Source organism: Corvus hawaiiensis, chromosome 4, assembly GCF_020740725.1.
Source record: "Corvus hawaiiensis isolate bCorHaw1 chromosome 4, bCorHaw1.pri.cur, whole genome shotgun sequence".
Lineage (NCBI taxonomy): Eukaryota > Metazoa > Chordata > Aves > Passeriformes > Corvidae > Corvus > Corvus hawaiiensis.
The window spans coordinates 43939024-43960163 of record NC_063216.1 but is presented as its reverse complement, the minus strand read 5'-3'; the positions used below and the strand labels follow the sequence as shown (position 1 = coordinate 43960163).

General features: G+C 39.8%; 1 protein-coding gene and 1 long non-coding RNA gene across 3 annotated transcripts in view; one reads left to right on the top strand and one right to left on the bottom strand.

The window, feature by feature from the left end:
• The window catches only part of PTPRR (protein tyrosine phosphatase receptor type R), a 142781-nt gene extending 126462 nt beyond the window's left edge, over positions 1 to 16319 (bottom strand). The window contains exons 1-2 of one of the 2 annotated variants that reach the window (XM_048301248.1): positions 16184 to 16319; positions 1293 to 1597 (exon numbers count right to left, since the gene is read on the bottom strand). In XM_048301248.1, coding sequence (XP_048157205.1) covers positions 1293 to 1597; positions 16184 to 16247 — 369 coding nt within the window. In that variant the 5' untranslated portion in view covers positions 16248 to 16319. The remainder of the gene's footprint in view (positions 1 to 1292; positions 1598 to 16183) is intronic. The other variant, XM_048301247.1, reaches the window with a different exon arrangement.
• Positions 16320 to 16606: 287 nt separating this feature from the next.
• LOC125325196 overlaps positions 16607 to 21140 on the top strand; it is a 32207-nt gene continuing 27673 nt past the window's right edge. The window contains exon 1 of the long non-coding RNA XR_007203229.1: positions 16607 to 17063. This is a non-coding gene — a long non-coding RNA (uncharacterized LOC125325196). The remainder of the gene's footprint in view (positions 17064 to 21140) is intronic.

Genomic DNA, 21140 nt, shown 5'->3' with positions numbered 1-21140 from the left:
TCCCCAGTAAAGCAAGACTGTCAGTACCTTATTTTACCTGATACGGACATTTCCACACAGCTGAATCTAGTCCACTAACAATGCTAGCCATCTAAACTCAGATGAGGAGGTCTTGTTCATATGGGATGCAACAAGTCCAGAGCACAGCTTTTTGAGCCTCGTTCCCTGATAGTGTTTTCTAACTGTTAAAACTTTGATCTTGGACAAATAAAATTACCATCTTCTTTTTTTTTACTCTGATTAACTTTTTCATTGTCACTACTCTATTGCATTTGGTGCATTCATGAGGGCAGATCTTTAGAGTACAGTACAGGGAACTCATATGGGATTCTGACACACTTGGTGTGCTAACATGCTCTAGTGTTCTATGTTCTTTTTTCCTTGTTTGTAAAGGCCATTCTCTTTTAATCTCTCATCTTCCTCTGAAACGAGCAATTTACAGGTTTCACTTTCATCTTCATTGGTTCACTCTAATGAGTGCATTAGCACTCATTATAAGTGGCTCCTCTTCCCTCCAGGAATCAAGGAGAGCTGCCTACATAGGGCGGTGAGGAAAGCAGTGTCCAGGCAGAACACATACAGACTGTACTGCGCACCCCACCAAGGACAGCTCTCCTGACAGCAGGCTGCTCCACTGGCACGAAGGGTGAGGATGCAGCAGGGCAGCATCACTATACAGTTAAACTGATCTGCCCTTCACTGCAGGAGGGAGCACTGCCATCACCTTCTTGAGAAAGGGGAAGGTCACACAGTTAACTGACAGTGGAGGGTCTCCAATCCATATATCCCAGAAGAAGTGCATATGACAAAATTCTTACTCTTTGCAAGAAACAGGATTTTTTTTTCAAACAGCTATGTAAGCATAATGGTGGATTTACCAGAGGAACAGAAGTGAATGAAACCTTTATGTCACCCTTTTAAAATCTCACTGCCTCTGTAGAATACTTCCCTGAAGAACATTTTCTTGTGACCTATGCAGAGTAAGTTTAAAGCCCATTCAGTAAAAATTGTGCAAACATCAGTCAAGACAAGAGGATCAACAGCATTTGAGGCAAAGCTAAGGTCTTCACCTACAGAGAGGCTATATTCTGCACTGGTTCACCAGACTGTTGTTAATCAGAGTCTGATTATATGAATGCAAATTCCACCAAAGTGAAGAAATTCAAGACAAGTGGTCACTATTTAGATTTAGATGATCAGTCAGGCCACCCAAAATTACAATCCATCTATATTTATCTACAGGCATGTTTATTCACAAAAAAACTCTCCAGAACCCAGAAGAAGTCACTTACCACAATAATCACATTCGTTGTAGGAATGGGAAGATTCTCCACTTCCAAATCTTGACCAGTCATTGCTAAGAGATTGAGGGATGGATCATAAACAGATCTGGGGAAGGCTGATTTAACAATTATTGCAGGGTGCAACTTGCTCATTTTGGTGTGGGAAGAAGAATAGAAATTTTGTTTGGAATCCTTATAGCTGTCTGTATCCAGACTTTTCTCCACACTCTCCACATGGTGATAAATAAACACAGGTTTTCCACTCTTTCGCTGATGAATTGCCAAAAAGTGGTCACTGTCTCCAGAAAAGCAGCCTGTAGAAAGAGAAGAGTAAGTTTAGAATATCTCTCTTGGCTATTCTGTAGACGGCACTGGAAAATCAAGGAGATTTTTGGGTTCTGAGAAATTTGGAAAAAATATTTTTGGAATACAAGAATTCACTTAAAATCTTACAATGTGTTTCCTATAGCAATAGATTAACAGCACTGTAGAGTCTACTAAGTATGTGAAGTGTACCACATTCTTAAGCTCATTTTCACAGGACTTTTATAAATGTTATTTGTATTCCCACCCATGGCTACATTTCTAAAATGATGTGCAAAAGCAGAGCACATGCTGAACCAAGTTCAACTTCCGTATTGATACCAACTTCAACTGGAAAGCATATGCAATCAACTTTCTGACGTATTTTATCACCCAGTAATATCAAAGATGAGAATAGCAGTGATCATCTTTTATAAATGGGCACCTGAGAAGAAAAGGTCATGAACCTGATCAAAAAACCATATTTAAACATGTGAGAAAATTCAGACAAGTCCATAATCCTAATTCTGCATTCCTTGTTCAGTTGCTTATACCAGGAGCCCCTTGTGCCAACTCTTGTTATGACCCAACCTTCACTCAAGCATCGCCTGGCCAGCCAGTGGAGCACCTGGCTCTCTGCAGAGGAGATACAGGTGTGTGGGTTTGGCCATACCTTGCATACCTTGGTGTGGGGCACAAAAAACTCTCTTAGATTAGGGAACTGGAGACAGGGGACTCAAGCATCTCTAACGAGGAGTTAGAGAGAGTTGGGCTTGTTCAGCCTCAAGAAGAAATGACTGAGAGGGGACCTCATCAATGTCTAGCAGTATCTGAAGGGAGGTTACCAAGAGAATGGAGCCAGGCTCTTCTCAGTGGTGCCCAGCAATAGGACAAGAATCAACCTATGCACAGGAAGTTCCACCTGAATATGAGGAAGAACTTCTTTACTGTGTGAGTGACTAAGCACTGGAACAGATTGCCCAGAGAGGTTGTGAAGACTCCCTCACTGGAGATTCTTAAGAACGATCTGGATGAAATCCTGTGCAAAGTGCTCTCAGATGACCCTGCTTGAGCAGGGAGGTTGGACCATACAATCCCACTGATCTCTTCCAACCATACCCATTCTGTGATTCTGTAATTACATGGGTTTAACTAATTATGTATTAGTAAAAAATAAGTTCTCTTTTGAAAGACAAAATACTTCCTGATGATGCTTTTATAAGAGGAACCAAGACTAAATTTTTATTTGGTTTTTGGTTTTTGTTGTTTCGGGTTTTTTTGTGGACAAAACATAGTGAATCTTGCCTTTATGCTGAACAGAATAGCTACAAAAGCACAGTTCAGCTCCCAGCCTGGAAGGCAGTCTATCTGACCAGAATAATAGGCAAAGATCAGCTCACTCACACATAAAAAGTAACTGAAGCTGCATTAGTCACCCCCAGAAGAACACACTGAGAAACCCAGTGTGGTAGAAAAGGGACTTTGTGTTCTCAGAGAAGTGAACCCAGAGAGCTCACTGATCAGCCTGGAATTTCCTCTTCAGATGCTGCTGGAGTTAATGGCAATGTTAAATTTGAGAGCTGATTTTTAGTTTAAAAAATATAAAAACAATGTTATTTTAATTCTCATAATGAGCTATGAAGAGCAGCTTAGCACCAACAACATTTCAAGTCAGGGTGAACAAGAAATCATTTTGTTCTAGTCAAACTGAATTTTTCCTCTGATTTTTTTTTGCTTCTGTAAGCAAATCAAAATAATCAGTCATTTGCACAGCTCTACCCAGTGCCCTTAGGAGGTTTCACTGTAGGTAATTACATTCTGTTGACCTAATTTCCTCATGAAATTTCAGTTAGGGAAATCAGGGACAATACCTTATCTGTGCTACAGAATTGCTTTGCATCATTGAGAAATGCATTCTCTGGAATAAGTGGGAACCGGTCAGTAGGTAGTGAAGCAATTTATAACATACATGAACAGAAAATCAATAGTAAAAAGAACACAGATCCTCTATTATAAAGAAATATGCTGAATCTAAGGCTACTCTTTCAAATGGTTGAAACAAACACAATCTCCTAGATGACCACTGAGGTCACATGTTTTCAGCTCTTGTCAGGTTTTGATTGGGAAGACGTCTGAAAGCAGGAGGAAAAAAAACCAGAGACACTGCAGAGTATAGTCTTAAAGACAGCTGAATTTCAAAACTTGTTAAGCTTTCTGGGTTCTTATTAAGATTTGTGGGTGTTGGTTTCATTGATAAAATCCTGAGGGCTGGTCTTAACTACCAATTTAGAGAGTTGTGTCAGTGGCAAAATAAAAATAAGGAAGCATCAGCACTTCTCATAGTCACCTACTTCTCATAGTCATCTCTTTGCTGGATTTATTTTCATGTCTCCTTCACAGAAAACCAGCATTCCAAAACTGAGCATAGATAATACAAAGGAATGCAACCACCGACACATTTGGTTTGTCTTCTTTGCTTCCTTCATTTCTGCTCCTTTGTTTCTGAGGGAATCAAACCAATGGTGATTCTCCTTGAATTCTTTGTATTGCATTTTTTACCCGCTTCAATATTCCAACCTTCCCTCTTATTTCATTATTTTTACTGAATGAAGCAGAAAAAATTACAATTAACTACCACCCCAAATTCTTCCCTGAATATTTTTGATAAAAGAATAGTTAAAGGAACTACCCAAAAAGCTCACTTATCCTTGAATCTCAGTACTTTTTAACAGCAGAATCACCATTTGCTTCTAAATCCCAGCAGACTTGCCTCTATTAGAATGCTAGATATCACACCAGTAACACCAGTCCCTGCAGCCGTATAAGGTCCATTGTAGCAGATTTTCAAGACGGACAACAAAATATATTGTTTAACCTGTAGTAAAGAGAAATTAAAAGTCTAATTACACAACATTACACTTTATACTCACACAAAATTTATTTCATCAGATGAGCACTCAGAAGTTCAAATATGGTCCAAGAAAATAACTACACTGAATTTGGTTGTCTGAGAAGTCCACACAGCCCCAGTATCTTAAGTAGGTTACAAGCACCCACAGTGCCCCATGAGAAAAACTGCACTAACCTTAGGAGACAGTGTATAAGGCCCCCACTACCAGACTTTGGCTCCCAGACTGCCATGGATGCCTCAGGCGACCCTCACAAACTGGCCAACCTTGATCCTACAGGGGAACCTAAAATTCCTCTCAATCTGATGAAATGATAATATATTCCTTCTTTACCCTCCAGACTCCAGCTCCAAACACAAGCAATAGGCAGCAAGCAGACACTTGGAGAATTCAGTAGCTAGAAATACCAGCACTTCTGCTACATTGTTATGTGTTACCTTTAAATACTGCCACTCTCCAACCCTAAAGGAAGAGAAGACTGGGAACCCTACACCAAATTCTGCACTTCTACAAAAAAGAAAATGCTTCTCTGTGGCTACTGGGAAAACTGTGAGAAGTTATGACGAACTGATTTTGGTGACTTTTAAGCTTCAGATATCCCAAAATACACAAAAATTCAGTAAATATGGTTTAGGACAAGGCTCAAAAAGTAGAATTCCCAGAGGTTTCTCTTCCATAAACTTAGCAAACTTTATCCTAAAATATGTTCTGATATTCTGCTCTCACTACCCTGTTTGAACTCTACTTCAGGATGTAGAGTTATTTATGACTCACTTGAAATATTCACCCAGCGCTGCTATTATCCATTAACTATAATAATTTTATTCCTTCTCCTAAAATTGTCTCCCCTCAAGTGTATTTACAAAGAATTATACTTTATCCTGCCTCAGCATTGAGAACAGACTTGATGTTAGATTGTGATTCCATGCTATTTCTTCTATCCAAAAAAATGCTGAGTCTTCACCTATGTCTCAGCTATGTGTAGCTATCTTCATGTCAAGGGAAATTTTATTTGTTCCAAAATGAACAATAATCAATGGTTACTTTCAAACCTACATCAGAACTTCTCTGAGCAGCAGGTTTGTATGTACTTTTGCTCCTAGAAAACAACGAGTCCTTTCTTCATGATCATCTCACGTAATAATCATTCCAACTCCCTTTAGTAACAGATGCTGCAATGTGACTCAGTACTGATCTGAACTGTTCATTCCCCCCTCCAGTTCTTCTCTCTGTACAATGTAGTGATTGGTCACCACTCTGTTGGATTTCAGGTCCTGATGAATATTGCTATTTCTTCCTCTGTTCTTTACCTATAGATTTTCCTTCCTTGCAACTCCTCAATTCTGCTGCTTTTCCTTAGATATTTTTTTAACAATAAAGCCTGTCTTGATCTTGTTTCCATGTTCACCCACTGTAAGCCCCTTCTTTAATTTTGCTGCTCCTGTACAACAGTATTCTCCCCCCAAAAATTCTCAGTTTTAGTTGCATTTCCAATCCCTGGAGCTGTGCTTCTAGAACCTCCACCAAGTATAACACTACATCTATTAAAGTGCAACAAGAAGCTCCAGGGTGATGTAGAATGCATACTTTCTAAATCTGAACATCTTTACTAGTACTAGTTTCAGCATTTCTATCATTGCCACCGTTTGTCATCCTACTGAAAGGAAAATTGGACAAATCCCTATGAAACTTCCTGTTCTGCAGAATCCAGCTGTTCTGCTTAATGGTTCAAAATATGTGTTCACTTGATCTTCTTAGTTGTCTGCATAAACATACAAGAAAAAACTATTTCTGTCATAAATTAAAAAGAGAAAAAGAAAATCTAATCTACAGAAGATTGATGGAGAATGGGACAGGAGAATTCCATGTCACATATCCACATCATCCCAGTATATGGGAAGCACAAAATTTTCTCATGAAAACAGATGAGTAAATCACAAGACTGCTAGACAGCACATGCTTCTGAGCCTGTCTCACACTACAAAGTTGCATTACATATGAAGAAAGGAAAGCCTATAATAACCAGTAAATCTGATGTGCTGGATGCTGTGGGCACTTTTGACTGCTCCAGTTGGCCTCTGCTTGACAGAGGAAAACCTAAGATTTCTTTAGACTGTCTTGACTCTCTGAATAGTTTCAGACAGTTGACATTTTATCTCAAAGCAACCTGCCAGAAAACTGTTAGACTCCCAATTCCCAAATACCTTCACTTTCACTAAAACAGACAGATAAAAAATTTCAAGATGGCCAAAATCCATTAATCAGCCAGTAACACGGTTTTTCTCTTTTTAAAACATAAAAATATCAGAGCTTTACAGATATTTTACCTCACATCCTTGTTAACGAAACAACGGGTGCCCCGCTTGACTCCCTACTCACCCCACTCTCAGTCAGACAAGTTTTCCTTGCTGGCTCAGCCCCAGGTTTCCCATAGTCTCAGACCTCTGGTGCTTTTAAGTAATTTTATCATGATACAACACAAAAGATGCTCAAGCTGGGTGCCTCCTCCTTAACATCTTCTACAGCCAGAAACTAGAAATTCATTTGACTGGAAAAGTCCCAGTGGGACATAACATAAACCTGATAGGGCCACGATAATGGTATCTAAAGTCACGCTGTGTGTCTGGAAAAACAATTTCAGGTCATTTTCTAAAGTCTTGTTATTTATCTTAATCTGAACAAATTTGATAATAAGTTATGCTCCTGAACAGTCACATTTTCTGTAATGAGATATATACTGTATATTTGCTACTTGTAAGTAGTGCAGTCACCCCAAATCCACGGACAGAAGTGCTGTGCTGTACCTGACTAGTAAGTAAAATGCACAAATGAATATAGACACCTAGTGCATATATTTTAAACACACAATACTACTTAATACTCACACTTAATACTCTAGCACTGTAATAACAATGAAATCTTTTTATAGTTAAAAATAACTTGGTATATTACACAGCTTGAGATTTTTATGCTACAGGCTGGCAATTGAAGGGGCAAAAAGCATAAAATGTAGACTCATTTCATAAGGGAGCAACATGCTGAAACTTGACTGCTTTCAAAGATAAATTTAATACAAATGCAATTTGAGTTACAGTACTTAATGCTCTTGCCAAGTAATTTCTCATTTTCAGTAACAAAAATACTTACTAAATTTTCATAATTAAATTTTGTACCCTGAGCTCTCCATGCTTTTTTCCTTTCTGTTTGGTTCACCACTCTGAAAGACGCTCTTTGTCCCACACAAACTTCCTTCAAACCTATAAATCAGCCCCAGACTTTGGACAGGCTTGGCTTTATCACCTCTTGCACCATTTCCTCTTGAACAGCTACCCTAGTCACTGTGAGATGCTGTACTTACACAGACTGATGATCAAATCTCTCCAACAACACCAAAGTTTCCACAGCTGGGAGATTCATTCCCTGCCTCTTTTTAGAACATCGAGATAGAAACAGACTCCCATTCAGAACAGAGTTTGCAGTTCTCTCTTCTCTGTGTAAGGGCCAAGGAGGTGTTGGCCCACAGGAAGAAGAAAAAAAAAAGCTTAAATGCCAAAATGCTTATTATCATGCTGGCCATTTATGAGCATGTTTCTAACTCTCAGGAGTCACAATGGCAATGATACTAAGGCAAATGCTAACTGTGGTAATTCTAGACATAGCACGAACACTGCTGTAGGTTTAGAAGACTTCTATCTGTTCTGGGCTGTGAATGTTGTCTCTTCTGGTGCATGAAACAGAACCTTCCTTCGGCTTTGCCTTCAAAAGACACAAAATCTATTGTTTTATCCCTATTTCATCTACATTACCAAGGGAAAACAAAAGAAAAAAAAAGAAAAAAAACAAAAGCAAACCCAAACAAACCAACAAACATATTAAAAGGAGTCAGCATATCTGGTGGAAAATATAGAAGTTTTAAATGATGTTGAAAGCAAAAACGTAAACAAAAGCTGTCTGGAGGAAATATGCTTTGCATCTGTACTGTCTAGCTAACAATATGTCTTACTGTCAGGAAAGTAGTATATTGATCAAATCTGAATCTCATTTGGATAAAGTTATGCACTTTTAGCTATTAAATTTTCTTGTTTCGTGTTCCTTTCTTCTTTGTTTCGTGAGTTCTTTTACTCAGAGTTTGGATTAAAATGCAGGAGACGCAGAGGTGTTCTTCGGACTCAGATGTTTATTATTTCTTATCTATGGCACAGCTGCACAGAATGTGCCTCTAAGTTAACAAGGTGAAAATGGCCCCCGAGTGCTACCTTCCAAAGTCTTTTAAAGCCCAATCTACCCAATCATGGAATGCCAACTAATTTATTTTTAATTATAATCCAGTAATTAATCATTCATGTTCCGCACTGCGGGTTTTTTGAACCAATACCAGACCATCCAGATTTGTGAAGAAGGAGGAAAGAAGAACTAACCTACACCCAAAATCTTCCATCTTGTTACATATATATATATTACTATATCACATAAACCTAAATTTTCTACATCTCTACATATTCCACCCAGCGACGTAACAAATTTCTTTTTATCACACAGCAATAATCTCAGTGCTATCACATAATTTGGGAAGCCTTTCCCAAGGCCTCAGGTCAAATGCAGTGTACTTGTGAGGATCATTACCTGTCAGCACTGAAAGACTGAAATTCTCTAAATTCAGGGTTCCAACATTAGCCAACCATAAACTGATGCTGAACTTTAGCATGGTGCACCAAAAATTATTGCCAATAAAATGCAGTTAAAACAGTGGCTAAAATATGACTTGAACACTAGCTGGACAACAGAACATACTTCCAAAAGTGCTTTTGTGAGGTAAACAAGGGAAACCGGAAAAGGAAAAAATACAAATCCACTTGCTGCTTTGGTAATAAATGCATGAAATTTTGAATTGACAAAAGAATTCACCTAGGAAACTACTTTCCCATAAATAACAGAGGGACTTGCAGGCTGTGACTGTTTCCATCATTCAGAGACTAACGCCAAAACTCAAAGCCTTCACACCACTGCTTTGTCTTCAGCCAAAACCTGTTAGAGCAATATAAATGAAGTTATTCTGTACCCAAAGTAGGCTGCTAGACCTAATGATCAGGCATGCTGCTGTACAGCTTCTCACAGCCTCCTTCAGGTAGATGAATTCCTCTGTTACTTTCAAAGTCTTGCTCATGGACAAAGATGAAGCCCACCTCATACATATAAGTGAAGCCAAGAGTTTATTATTAGCATAGTGAAAATCTTAAATTAATTCAAGAAGCATTGTTAGTCTAGATCTAACTTGCATAGAAAAACAAGGAATACAGCAAAAGTTGCAATTATAGGAATAGTACAATTAAAATTGTCTATCCCTTTCCCTGGTGTTACTCTAACTCCATGCTTCTCTGGGTCCTCAGGTCAATTGTTGCACAGTGGTGTTAGTGATGGGTGTTGTTACGAGTTGTCAGCACCTGTACTCCTTCATCAGGAGGGATATGGTGCTCCTGCTGATGGATTCTTCTTCCTCCTCTCTTCTTCCTTCCCCTTAGGAAGCTATATATATCTGTGTTTTCTAACATGCATTTATTCCTACTCTTTCTTCAACTGGTCTGCAGCTCCAGGTTATATTTGAATTTACTATAAATGGTGCCACATATGTGTGTTAGATACTATCTATTTGTTCTCTTCATTAACACCTAAAACCAGTTTTCTCAAGCTCCAGGTCTGCATTTTTACCTTTTACTGAGCTTTTTATAGCACGGAGTCTTCAGTGCCAAGATTTTGCCCCATCTCTTCTCATCCTGCACCTACACTCCTCTAATGAAACATCCTGTGCCTCCACTCTTCATGTCTCTGCTGTTCTACCAAGCCTTTGTTACTGCTCCTGTGTAGACTAAAGTTGTACCACACAAACTAGATTAAATCAGATATAAATGCTTGGTTAAGTACAAAAACTGCTGTCAGAGCTAACTCAAGTAAAACAGGCAGGTTAAGGAAAGTTTGGACAGAGCAGGCCTGTCAAATCCCAATCATGAGGCCTCGCAAAATCAGGACAAAACTTACAGCTTTGTTACCAGCAATGGCAACACCCCATTACAGGACTACAAGGTCACATTTCCTCACAGGAAGTGTTCTGTGCTTTCCTAGCTAGGTCCAGTAACCAAAGCCCAGGCCTTCTCCAGCAGAGGAACAGTACCCATGACAAGTCAAAATTCAGAGCAAACAAACTACACCAGAACTAAGCAAGAATTGGATAGGACAACTGTAAAAAATCAGAAAAATATTTTGATTTGTCCTTAAACACAATGTTCAGAACTTTTGACCAAAAATTTCAGACAAAATCAAGTAGTACAAAATGAATGTATATATGTGTGCAGGTATAATAATGATTCTTTTTTATGTGCATGTTTGTGAGAGCAAGCAAGTGCACGCACACATGCATGTGTAATGAGGGTGGAACAGCACCACAGGGGGAAGGTGGGAGTACCCACAAGAGAGAGAGAGAGGAAGAGGGGGAGGGAGGGAGAGAGATGATTGCAAGAATTTTTTTCCTTTTCTAATAAGCATTCTGCTGAAAATAGAAACAACTGCAAATTCATTTTTGCTAAATTTGTCCTTTTCAGTAGGAAAAAAAAATGCCCTGGCCAAAAATATCTACAGCTACAGTGAATCTGGATTAAGCATGAGTGGTATCTTTTTCAAAAAGACACTCTGCATCTCATTTCATGGGCCTGTTGCCTGATATGTCAATACTGAAACTAGATACCACAGACCATTGATTTCACTAGGTCTACTCATGTGAATTAAGAGATGAGCTAGTGGTCCCAAAGGTACTTAAGTATTCTGCCATACTTATGTCATGGCACTAATGTACCATATAGACTCACATCAGATTTTTTTTTCCAGAAGGTGTGAGAAACTGATGCATCCATTTTCTAATTTTGTGATTATTGTCATTTTTCCAAGAGGTTGTGGATAAATTCTGCTCTGCATAAGGTGGATGTAAATACATAGTCTCTCAAGGAAACGTATTGTATCTCCATGGAAATCTATAGCTGGTGTGAAAGAAAGTCAACTCCAGTCTTAAAGTTTTGGCTTTTTTTATTGAAGTAATATTGCTCTAACAATTCCCCCTGAGGATTTCTGAGCAGACCTTAACTTCTCCAAGTATCTATTCCAAAGCCATGCTGAAAATCCTACAGGACAATGACTGTGCCTTATGGAGTAAGAGTCTTACCCTTCCATCTAATTCCCCACAGCAAGCCTTGTAAAACCCCTGTGGAGGGGGGGCCACCACCAAACAGAGCCACACAGTTATGTCATTAGCCTCCTTCGAGAGAGACACAGTCCCCCAAGAAGCCAATTCATGGACTTTCAGCAACTCTCCTACTTCGCTCTCCAGAGAAGCTGGAACCAGCCTTTGCTGTCCAAGATGTTTCAATCTTCTTTATAATACAACAAAAGAATTAGTCAGAGATTCCAAGACCACAAAGCTCCAATTTCTAATGGATGTACTGAACATAAATCTCTCGTGGAAGATGATGTCTTTTAAAATTATGAATAGCAAGAATTTCCACATGTAAAAATATGGTTAAGAGTCTCTTTTCCAACTAAATATTTCCTCAAAAATATGAAGTCAGATACTGAATTATAAAACTACTTTTTCCCCAACAGAACCTTTGAAGAGATAGATGACTACCCTCTGATTATCCATGAGTCCTACTAATAAAAGGCAGAAAAGTCTCTTCTAGTAAAAAAACCCACTCATGGCCAGCAATGTGTTTTTAAATAAGGCAATTATAAGAACCAGCTTCATTTAGATTATGTTAGTGTAATGAAGCAGAATCCTTATTCATTTTTTTAAATCAATAGCTCCTTCACTTTCACTCTAAATGTATTTAGAACCTAGAATTATTCACTCATTAGTATGAGGTTACTGAAATGGATCTGATGGCAAATGCATTTTGTGCAGATCTTACCTCAACCCTAAAAATCCAGTCTCCAGATTATCTTACTTCTGTGACAGAGCTTGTGCATTTTACAGAAAATAGGCCTGCCCAACATCTAAGTAGAAACTGTAGTGCACTCGATTAATTTCCAACCATGAGAATATCACACAGTGCATATTTGACCAGGAAAGCTGAACTCAGCAGAATTTAGTAAGGGCGCCCTGTGGGCTGTGTGAGAACCAGTCTAGCATATTTATAACACACATTTCTACCTAGCGAATCCTACCCAAAGGAGTGTTAGTTTGTGGTCAAAGAAACTTCAGTTTTGATATAAGCAATCCTCCTGTTACTACAGCATTGCCCAAAAAAGATAAAATCCCACTATTTCCTACTCTGAATCTTATGTGATTCCTCTGAGGGCCTAGAAGAATTCATCCATCAAGATGTTGAGACAAGAATCTACACACTTCCTCTCTGAAAAGGCTAGCGGGAAAGTATTGGTTCATATTGACTTAAGGTTAGCAATGCAACTCTTCACTGATGAAGAGAATAATAAAATGAGGTAATAGAAGCTCTTAGCAAGATAGTGTAAGGCCTTTCTCAAGAAACCATGACTTAGATGACCTGACTAAATAATCAGTTGTTAACTTTTTGCTTTTGCAGGACTGGGATTTCTTTATCCTAAAAGCAAATTCTGCAAAAATGCTTTCTTAAAGAGAGGTTTTTAATGCAAGGCAGGTGATGAGTTGATACAGTAATTGTTAGCTGAGTAAGTTTCTTCTAGTCTAGTCGGTTTTCCTAGACTATTTCACAGAATCACAGATTTACTTTTTCCCCCCACAAATGTCCAGTAACTGGATATTTAATTCATCATATATTTTAATTTTATTAACAAAATTTGCTTGAAAAGAAAATGAGGTGAAAGATGTAATTAATTGAGTAATGTACATAACTCAAATGGCTCTCGTTTACAAGTTAGTCTAATGCATCATTTTGTGTTTTTCCTACCACCCGCCATTCTTTTACAAGGAGACAATGCTTCCCAGTCACCTTGGGAGACACTAGGGTTTTATTGCAAGAACATGTGTATTAGATCATACATACCAAAAGAGAGTATAACCTACGCCGTCATGCACTCTCTCATGCAATGCATAATGTAAGTTGAAGGTTCATGCTGACCTGTAATCACTTGCTACAAATTTAGGTCTTCCTGCAACAGCAAGCTCCATATAGGTTGATTACTTCACCTGCCATACTCAGCAGAAGGGCCTAATTCTGTTTTCAGAGATGCATGCACAAGTGTCTTATTTTAGGTAGCGATATATGCATATACTAACAGCACAATCATATTTAATTTCCTGATGACATGACTGTCATGCTATATTGGAATCAGTATCTAAGTCAACTCAGTAAAATGGTACCTTATTGAGCACATGAAAGTCTCTGATCACATTTTTGACAAGAACATTTCCTATTTTTGTAGAAAATTTTACTACAACTGTAGTAGAATTGTAGTTCCATAGGAAACCAGATTTGTTATATGACATGCATTACCTTTCTACTACAGAGCGCTACTTAAAAACATTAACTCTTTTTGCTGTAGCATTAGCTGAAGTAAATGTAGACTTATGTTTTCTCTAAAATCTACTACCACCAACTGATATCAAGGGAGATTTCCTTAATATCTACTGACAATGTCTTCAGCATTCTCTAGAAACATGTTTCATAGAAATTCAGCCTCAGAACAAAAGGCCAAGCAATTTCCAAGACATTACACAAAAATTGACATTTGGGATATAATTTGCGACATAGCAAGTAGAATGCATTTTGTGATTTCTCATGAACCAAAGCTTCAAAATCACCGTCAATAATTCAAAAGTCCAGGCTATACATAAAAGATGTCCATAGTGGTAGCCTGTGTAAGACCAAATTTTCTACTTGCATCAGATGAAACAGAGAAATCTTAGCATGTTAAGCTTCCTTTGTTATTTCATTGTTGTGACATCTTCAATGACTTCCCGACAAGAGCAAGTTGTATGCAGCCTTGACCTGGAGAAAGCACAGCTCTTGTGCTCAGTGGGAGCCGTGCCCAACCATGCAAAGGTTGAATTCAGCTCCTGTACATCCTCCCCCTTGTCTTCTCTGAAATAATTATTTTCCAGGATTACTCAGGCAACAAAGTAGCACCATATAAACATCTATTTTCCTCTCTTTTTCTTACAATTAGAAACATTTGCATAATGAAGACCAAGATCTCTTTGCAAGCATTCCTGGTAACTTAAAAAAACAAGTAGAACTTAGTAAGGAAAGTGAACAGCTTACTGGCAGAATATGTACCCAGTTTCCATTAGCAGGATAGAAAAAATGAAGCACAACAAAACTAATGCAAATTCCACTGTTAATAGAGGATATACTGAGATTAGAAGGCATGTTATGTCAAATAGAGGCTGTACTCTAATTTTGTACAGATGGTCAATTTAATACATGTTGTAAAAGAAAAATTTAAAAGCAGCTTAAGGCTTTTATTAAAACAGATCACGAAATGCTCCCTATCTTTCAGTCGATAATCTCTTGCACATATGAATATAAGGCATAACAGCATGAGCATCCTAACTATAGATTTACAGAAAAGAGGCTCCATAAATTTTATGAAGTGTAGCCTAATATTACAGTGCAATAAAATACCAATAACTGAGACAAAGTTATTTCTCCTGACAACTGTTAAAAAAATAAAATAAAAAAAGCAAGGAAGCAATTATTTTCATAATAGATCTTATTTGGGATGTTCATACAGTTCTTCTGTATGAAAAGACATGAAGTTCAATTGTTACTTTTATCTGTTCTGCAATATGACAATGCAAGTTCGTTCCATTTTAAAATTCTCTCCTAAAAACAACATTCCCAGGACCAAAAGAATCCGTACCTGTGCACTTAATTGTTGTTCCTAATTAAACTTCATGGAATTTACAAGCCATTTACTACTTGAAGTGGCTAAGCTTGTCATAAATGACAAAACAAAGAAACTCTACAACTTTACTAATTGAGAACTTAATTCAAATATATAGTTATCCCAGATTTTATTTCCTTCCTAAGATTATATATGCTGAAGTTTGCACAAGATAAACGGAGGCTCTGAACGATGAGCAGTTTTTCATGGCTTAAAGGAAGCCTGAGATTTGTGCCAGAAATATAAGCTCTGACTACTGGAATGAAACTGGCAGTGGAACTTCATGTACGTACTAGGGCGCTCATCGCTCACTGCATTTCTGAATGAGGCGCACGTTTTGCCAGCAAAGCAGAGAGAGGATTTATTAGCACCGCTAACAGCCGAAATGCCTGCTGCTGTCGCAGCTGAAATTTCCCTTCCTAAAAACACTGCTGCCACGAGCACATATAAGTAGCGACTCCTCCCCACCAGTATTTAAAAACAAATAAATAAATAAAATAACAAGGAGGAACATAGAGAGTCCCGATTTTCCCTCGCCGTCGTCGCCTCCAGCCAGGTTCTCACGAACCGGGACCGAAGCGCGGCCGCTCCGCGGTGCGCGCAGCGCGGGGCTCGCCCGCCCGGGGCCGCCGCTGTCCGCGGTGCTGACGGGCGCTCCCGCCGCCTCCGGGGCTGGCGGGGTCCGGACCCGGGCAGCCGCCGCCGGACCCGGGCAGCCGCTGCCTCCCGCCTCACGCCACAACAGGTGCGCCTCCGGGCGCAAGCGGGTCCCCACCGCCGTCCCGCCCGCCCCACCGTCCGGCTGCGGCCGCCCCCGCTCACCTGCGGCGCGGAGGTGGAGCAGGAGGCAGAGCGCCCGGAGGCAGGCGGCCGCCCGCCACCGCATGGTGCGAGCCGAGGGCAGCCGGGCGCGGGGAGCCGCGAGGAGCCGCGGGGAGCCGAGGGGAGCCGAGGGCAGCCGAGGGGAGCCGAGGGCAGCCAGGCAGCGCCGCAACACCGCGTCCCGCTCCCCCCGCCCCCGGCAGTGAGCATGCCTGGGAGCGCGCTGCGCATGCGCAACGCCGCGCGGGTGCGCGGGCGCGCGGGCGGGCAGCCGCCCTCACCTGCCTCCCCTCCTGGCGCGGGGTGAGGCGAGGGGCGAGCCCGGGCGGCGGGATGGGGCGGGATGGGGCGGCGTCTGACATCGGGAGAGGGGGTCGTGCAAGAGCCGCGGGGAGCCGCAAGCCGCAATAGGGGAGGCAAAAAGAGAGATCTCCGGTTCCAGCGGCGTGTTCGGGGAGGAGGCGAGAATGGGTGGTGGGGGGTGATTTCCTTCTCAGCTCCCAGCTGAAGCAGCAGTCGGGGTTCCTGCTGCAGCGGGGCGGTGGAGATTGCATCTCCCCGATCTTGCAGCGCCGATGAAGCGATCTCAGGAGTTTGGACAGGTGTGGGAGGACTTAGACGATGTGTGGGTTTATGCTTGAGATTCAGGCAATCCTCTTCAGTGTGTTGTGAAGTACGTGCTGTAAAATAAGCAGTTTGCAAAAACTGCATGATGAAAATCACGGCTGATATAGAAATAAAGAAATAACCACTGAACCGCACGCAGTGGTTCAGACCAGGCTGATGCAACACCTACTCAGGAGACACTTCGTGAATTTGATTACTTTGGTATCAAGAGACCAATGCAAAGAGGCCAAACATGAAGCAGCCCTATAACAAGGTAATTTTCTAAAAGTTCAGTTTGATCAAAAGATTTGCTGGAGAGTAACCAAGAGAGCCGGTGGCAGATGTGTCACCCAGCGAGTGATCCATCTACAGGAGCCTATTGCTGGATATTGCAAGCAGTGTATGTGCATGGTCAGGTCTGCAGCTGAAGTGATGTGCCCTAAGTAAAAAATAGCAAAGGAGATCAACAAAGCTTGCTTGCTTCTAACTGGCTTTAAATGAGTCTTTGTGCGGAATTTTTCTTCATACAGGGATGGGAAGGACTGCACAGGCCCTGATACCTAGATGCAACTGCATGTGTGACTGTACATATGCAAACGAGCTTCCTTCGCCAGCCCCCACACGGCTGTTCACACACGTAGAGGCAGTCAGGTCATTCGCTTGACAGCAATATAAGTGAAAAAAGGCTTGGGTTGGAAGACAGCACTCAGTCTTGAGCTCTGCCGGAAACAGGGAATTAATATGATCACGGGGATTTTTGAACAAGGAGTGGTATTTTAGCCCTGTTATTTCAGTAATATCTTTTGTAAGTATTGTGCCTCAGATGCCCTGCTAAGCCACGAGATTTCTGCTGCTTCCTCTACTGTGATGATAATTTGCTGTGGTTATATACGAATTACAGCACATCCTGTTCCAGTTTTATCCTATTAGTCCTGACTAGTAGAAGTGAAAGCTAAAAGGTATGAAAGAAAGAAGTCTTATCTGTATGGTGCACCCCACTCATGTCCCTACAACTTCAGTTCCTACATGCCCAGGCCTCAGAGGTACACATATAGCAAAAACAAGTAGAGGGCTATATTTACTTCCCTCAGTGAGTTGTACAATACCAATTACAATTTAGCGAATTCCTAGGGAGAGGTTAAAGAAAGATTTACTTTCAGTTCTCTGATGTTTTGTAATTTTTTGTCCACAAGTCCTCACCCTTGTGTGTTCTAGGTAAGGATTTAGGGTCGAATATGTCAACAGGATAACTTCACTGAAGCTAATGGTATTGATTTGTCCCCATGTGGTTACAGATGAGGCAGCTGTGGTTTCATATGATTGAATACTGTAGCAATATCTACTCACCTCCCTTGAAGAGCCCTAAGGCACAAAAACCAGATGACTCACCACTACCCTGTTAAGGAAATTATTTTCCACTGGGGAAATGTCTTGAGATACTGTTTTGAGCTCACATCCAAGAAAACATTTAAGCTTCCAACTCATGTATAAGCTGAATTCAATGGGAAGCTAAGACTAGACTAAATAATTTGCTGAATTTTTTATCAATGCATCCTTTTTAAAAGACAGACTTGTCAATGCAAAGTGCAAGCATTACTGTGGAGTGGGAAGTTGTTATATGGAAAGTAAGCTAAAACATATTGCATCAGTTTGAATTCTCTAGCTTCACTAATTTTTTAATTTATTTTATTTCCACACGAAAACACTATATTAACAGAGTGGAGATCATTAGTGTGTGACTTAGTTCAGGAGAGTGTATTAAGTGTTCAGCTGTATGCCGAATATTACCAATAATTCTAAGTGAGGTAAATTGTGTGGGATATTGCTAATTCTTTCCAATATTTTTTCCATAGTACCTTCATCTCTTCTGATATGACATATTGAATGTGCTGCTGAGAAGTCACACTTGATGTTGGTTACAATTAAAAGAGACTGGTCTAAGTGTTAGAGTTCTTGCTGTTTTCCTCCTACCACATTGACTAGATCATCTTCCTTGTCTGGAAATAATTTTTCACTAGACTTTCATTGACAAATTGCTTTAAGAGGAAGCTAAAATAGTGAAAGCAAAATTCAAAACCTCTCTTTAGTTTAAGAAGCAGCAATACATAGATTATCAAGCAGGGAATATATCTGAAGGAGAGAGAATCACACCTTTTTCTGACATGAGTAATAAGGATCCTCATATCTCTTGCCCCTTGACAAGCTTCAGCAAAAAAACTGAAGCAGTGTTTTTTAATAAATGAGAACAGGTTGGAGGGGGAAGAGGAGGGGTGAGAGGAGGTTATGTGTGTAGATCAAAGGATTCTTTAGAGACATAAATGCAAATCAGAAAAATAGCTACTTTTTGGTAAGTGCATGTGTGAATATACAGTAATCTCAGCAGAGGAAAGCTCATGGCATGTACAATTATGTCCCACACTAAATGATGTTGCCAGTAGGGGAAGAGGGCTTCTTTTCACACAGTGCAGAAAGGTAACTGGAAATGTGTCAGGGAATAGCATGTGTCCTGGGAGATTGCCAGTGGGCAAAGTCATAATTGCACCGATGCAAATCTATCATATTCCCCAATGAGTTTTGTCAATATCAGATTACAGCCTTCTAAAGTGGTTTGAGACCCTCCAGTGTATTTTTGGCATAATCTCTAATATAGACATGAAAAACTGACACTGACTGAGCTGAGAGTACAAAAACTTTGATTGCAAGGGGGGGGGGGGGGGGGGAGGGAAGAGAGAGGATGCAAGGATATTTTAGTCTCTGAGCTACTAATTTGTGACTATGTGTGTAGATCTGAAACTTCAAGATCATTATTCAGAATTTTGCAAGACCACATTATAACTTTAATATAACTTTTTTTTTAAATTTAACAAAGATGTTGTCTATAGCTCAAATGGAAACAATTCACTCCTGTTTGATGGGGCTGTTGGGAAAGAATCAAATGGATTCAGGTGCACCTGACCAAAAGCTGCTTGTTAAAGACACAAGGCAGGTAACTGTTAATCGGCAGCCTGAGCAGCTAAGTACTAAATGAGACCTGTAAGGGGCTGGTGTAGTCCTAACCAGTACTGAGTAACCTACCAATACATGAACACTTGCAAATGGATTTAGCCATGGCTGTCTGTCCAGGTCCATTCAAAGCAAGTATGTGGAACAGCAAGTGGCAGTTCTTATTTCATACAGGCCAGGTACCATTTCATCATTTCCTCAGATTTCAAATTCTTCTCTCTTTTCTGCTATTCATACCATAGGGTAGTAGAGTTATCATCCTCCAATATTCTACAAGGGCCATCAAGATTTATAAAGTCAGGTGCTTCAAACTACAACACAGCCAGAAAAAGACATAAGAAGAAGTTTCAGATTATCCTTAAAAGACCTTTAGTCAAGGCTAGGAATAGCTGTCTTGAAATATACTTATTTGTATAGTCAGTTATTTTATGTCAAAGTAGTTTGATATGATATGCCTTTCTCATGAAATACTGGTAAAATACCTGCAAATATGCCTATGTGTACACTAATATGCATTTAAATATGGAAGGTAAGTTACCCTTGGTTACTAATAACTACATAGTACATCTCTGAATGACGCAGTAACTAAAGTAAATTGCTCAGTACTATTTATATGCTAAATTTAAACTTCTCAACACAGAGGTAACTACGTTTGTGTAAAGATAAGTGAATCAAACCTTGGGCAACTCTGATCTAACCCATAGATGTCAGTTTTAGGTTAAAGTCAGGTTCAGATAAGATGAGGGAATCTGGACATTTGACTATTTGCAATATTACTTTCAAATGGTTTGCTTTGATGTATTTCAAGAAGAGTAGCATTCCTTGAAATAGGAAATAAAAGAAAAATCCGTCAAAATCTTATTAACTGAATATGCAATTTTGTGCAAAGCTGTCTTTCTTCTCCTAGCTCAAGACCAAACTGCTAGTCATTTCTCTCAGACTGATTTAACATTCACTTGAATCAAAAAGTTTTTACTGATTTTTTTATTTACCTGATTTGGTTGCCCATTGGCTTTTTAAGCAATGTTTTTAGAATATATTTGCAGCAGGAGAAGAGGTTTCAGTGCATCAGAAACTGCAGCACCTTCAACTGGATGACAAGGACATGAACAGGAGACTGTCATCTGTCAGTGTCTAACTGACATTCACGGAACATTAATGGATAGGAGTCATAACAGTTGTCCTGGGCAAATAACAAGTAAACATCCTGTATAATTAATATTCAGCCTAACGCTGTTCAGAGATTCAGTGGGTAGAAGAATTTTTTCATTATTTTTCTTTAGGGTATCATTTGTTTAATTTTTTATTAGACACACGACACACCGTAATTGTAAAGATCAACATAATT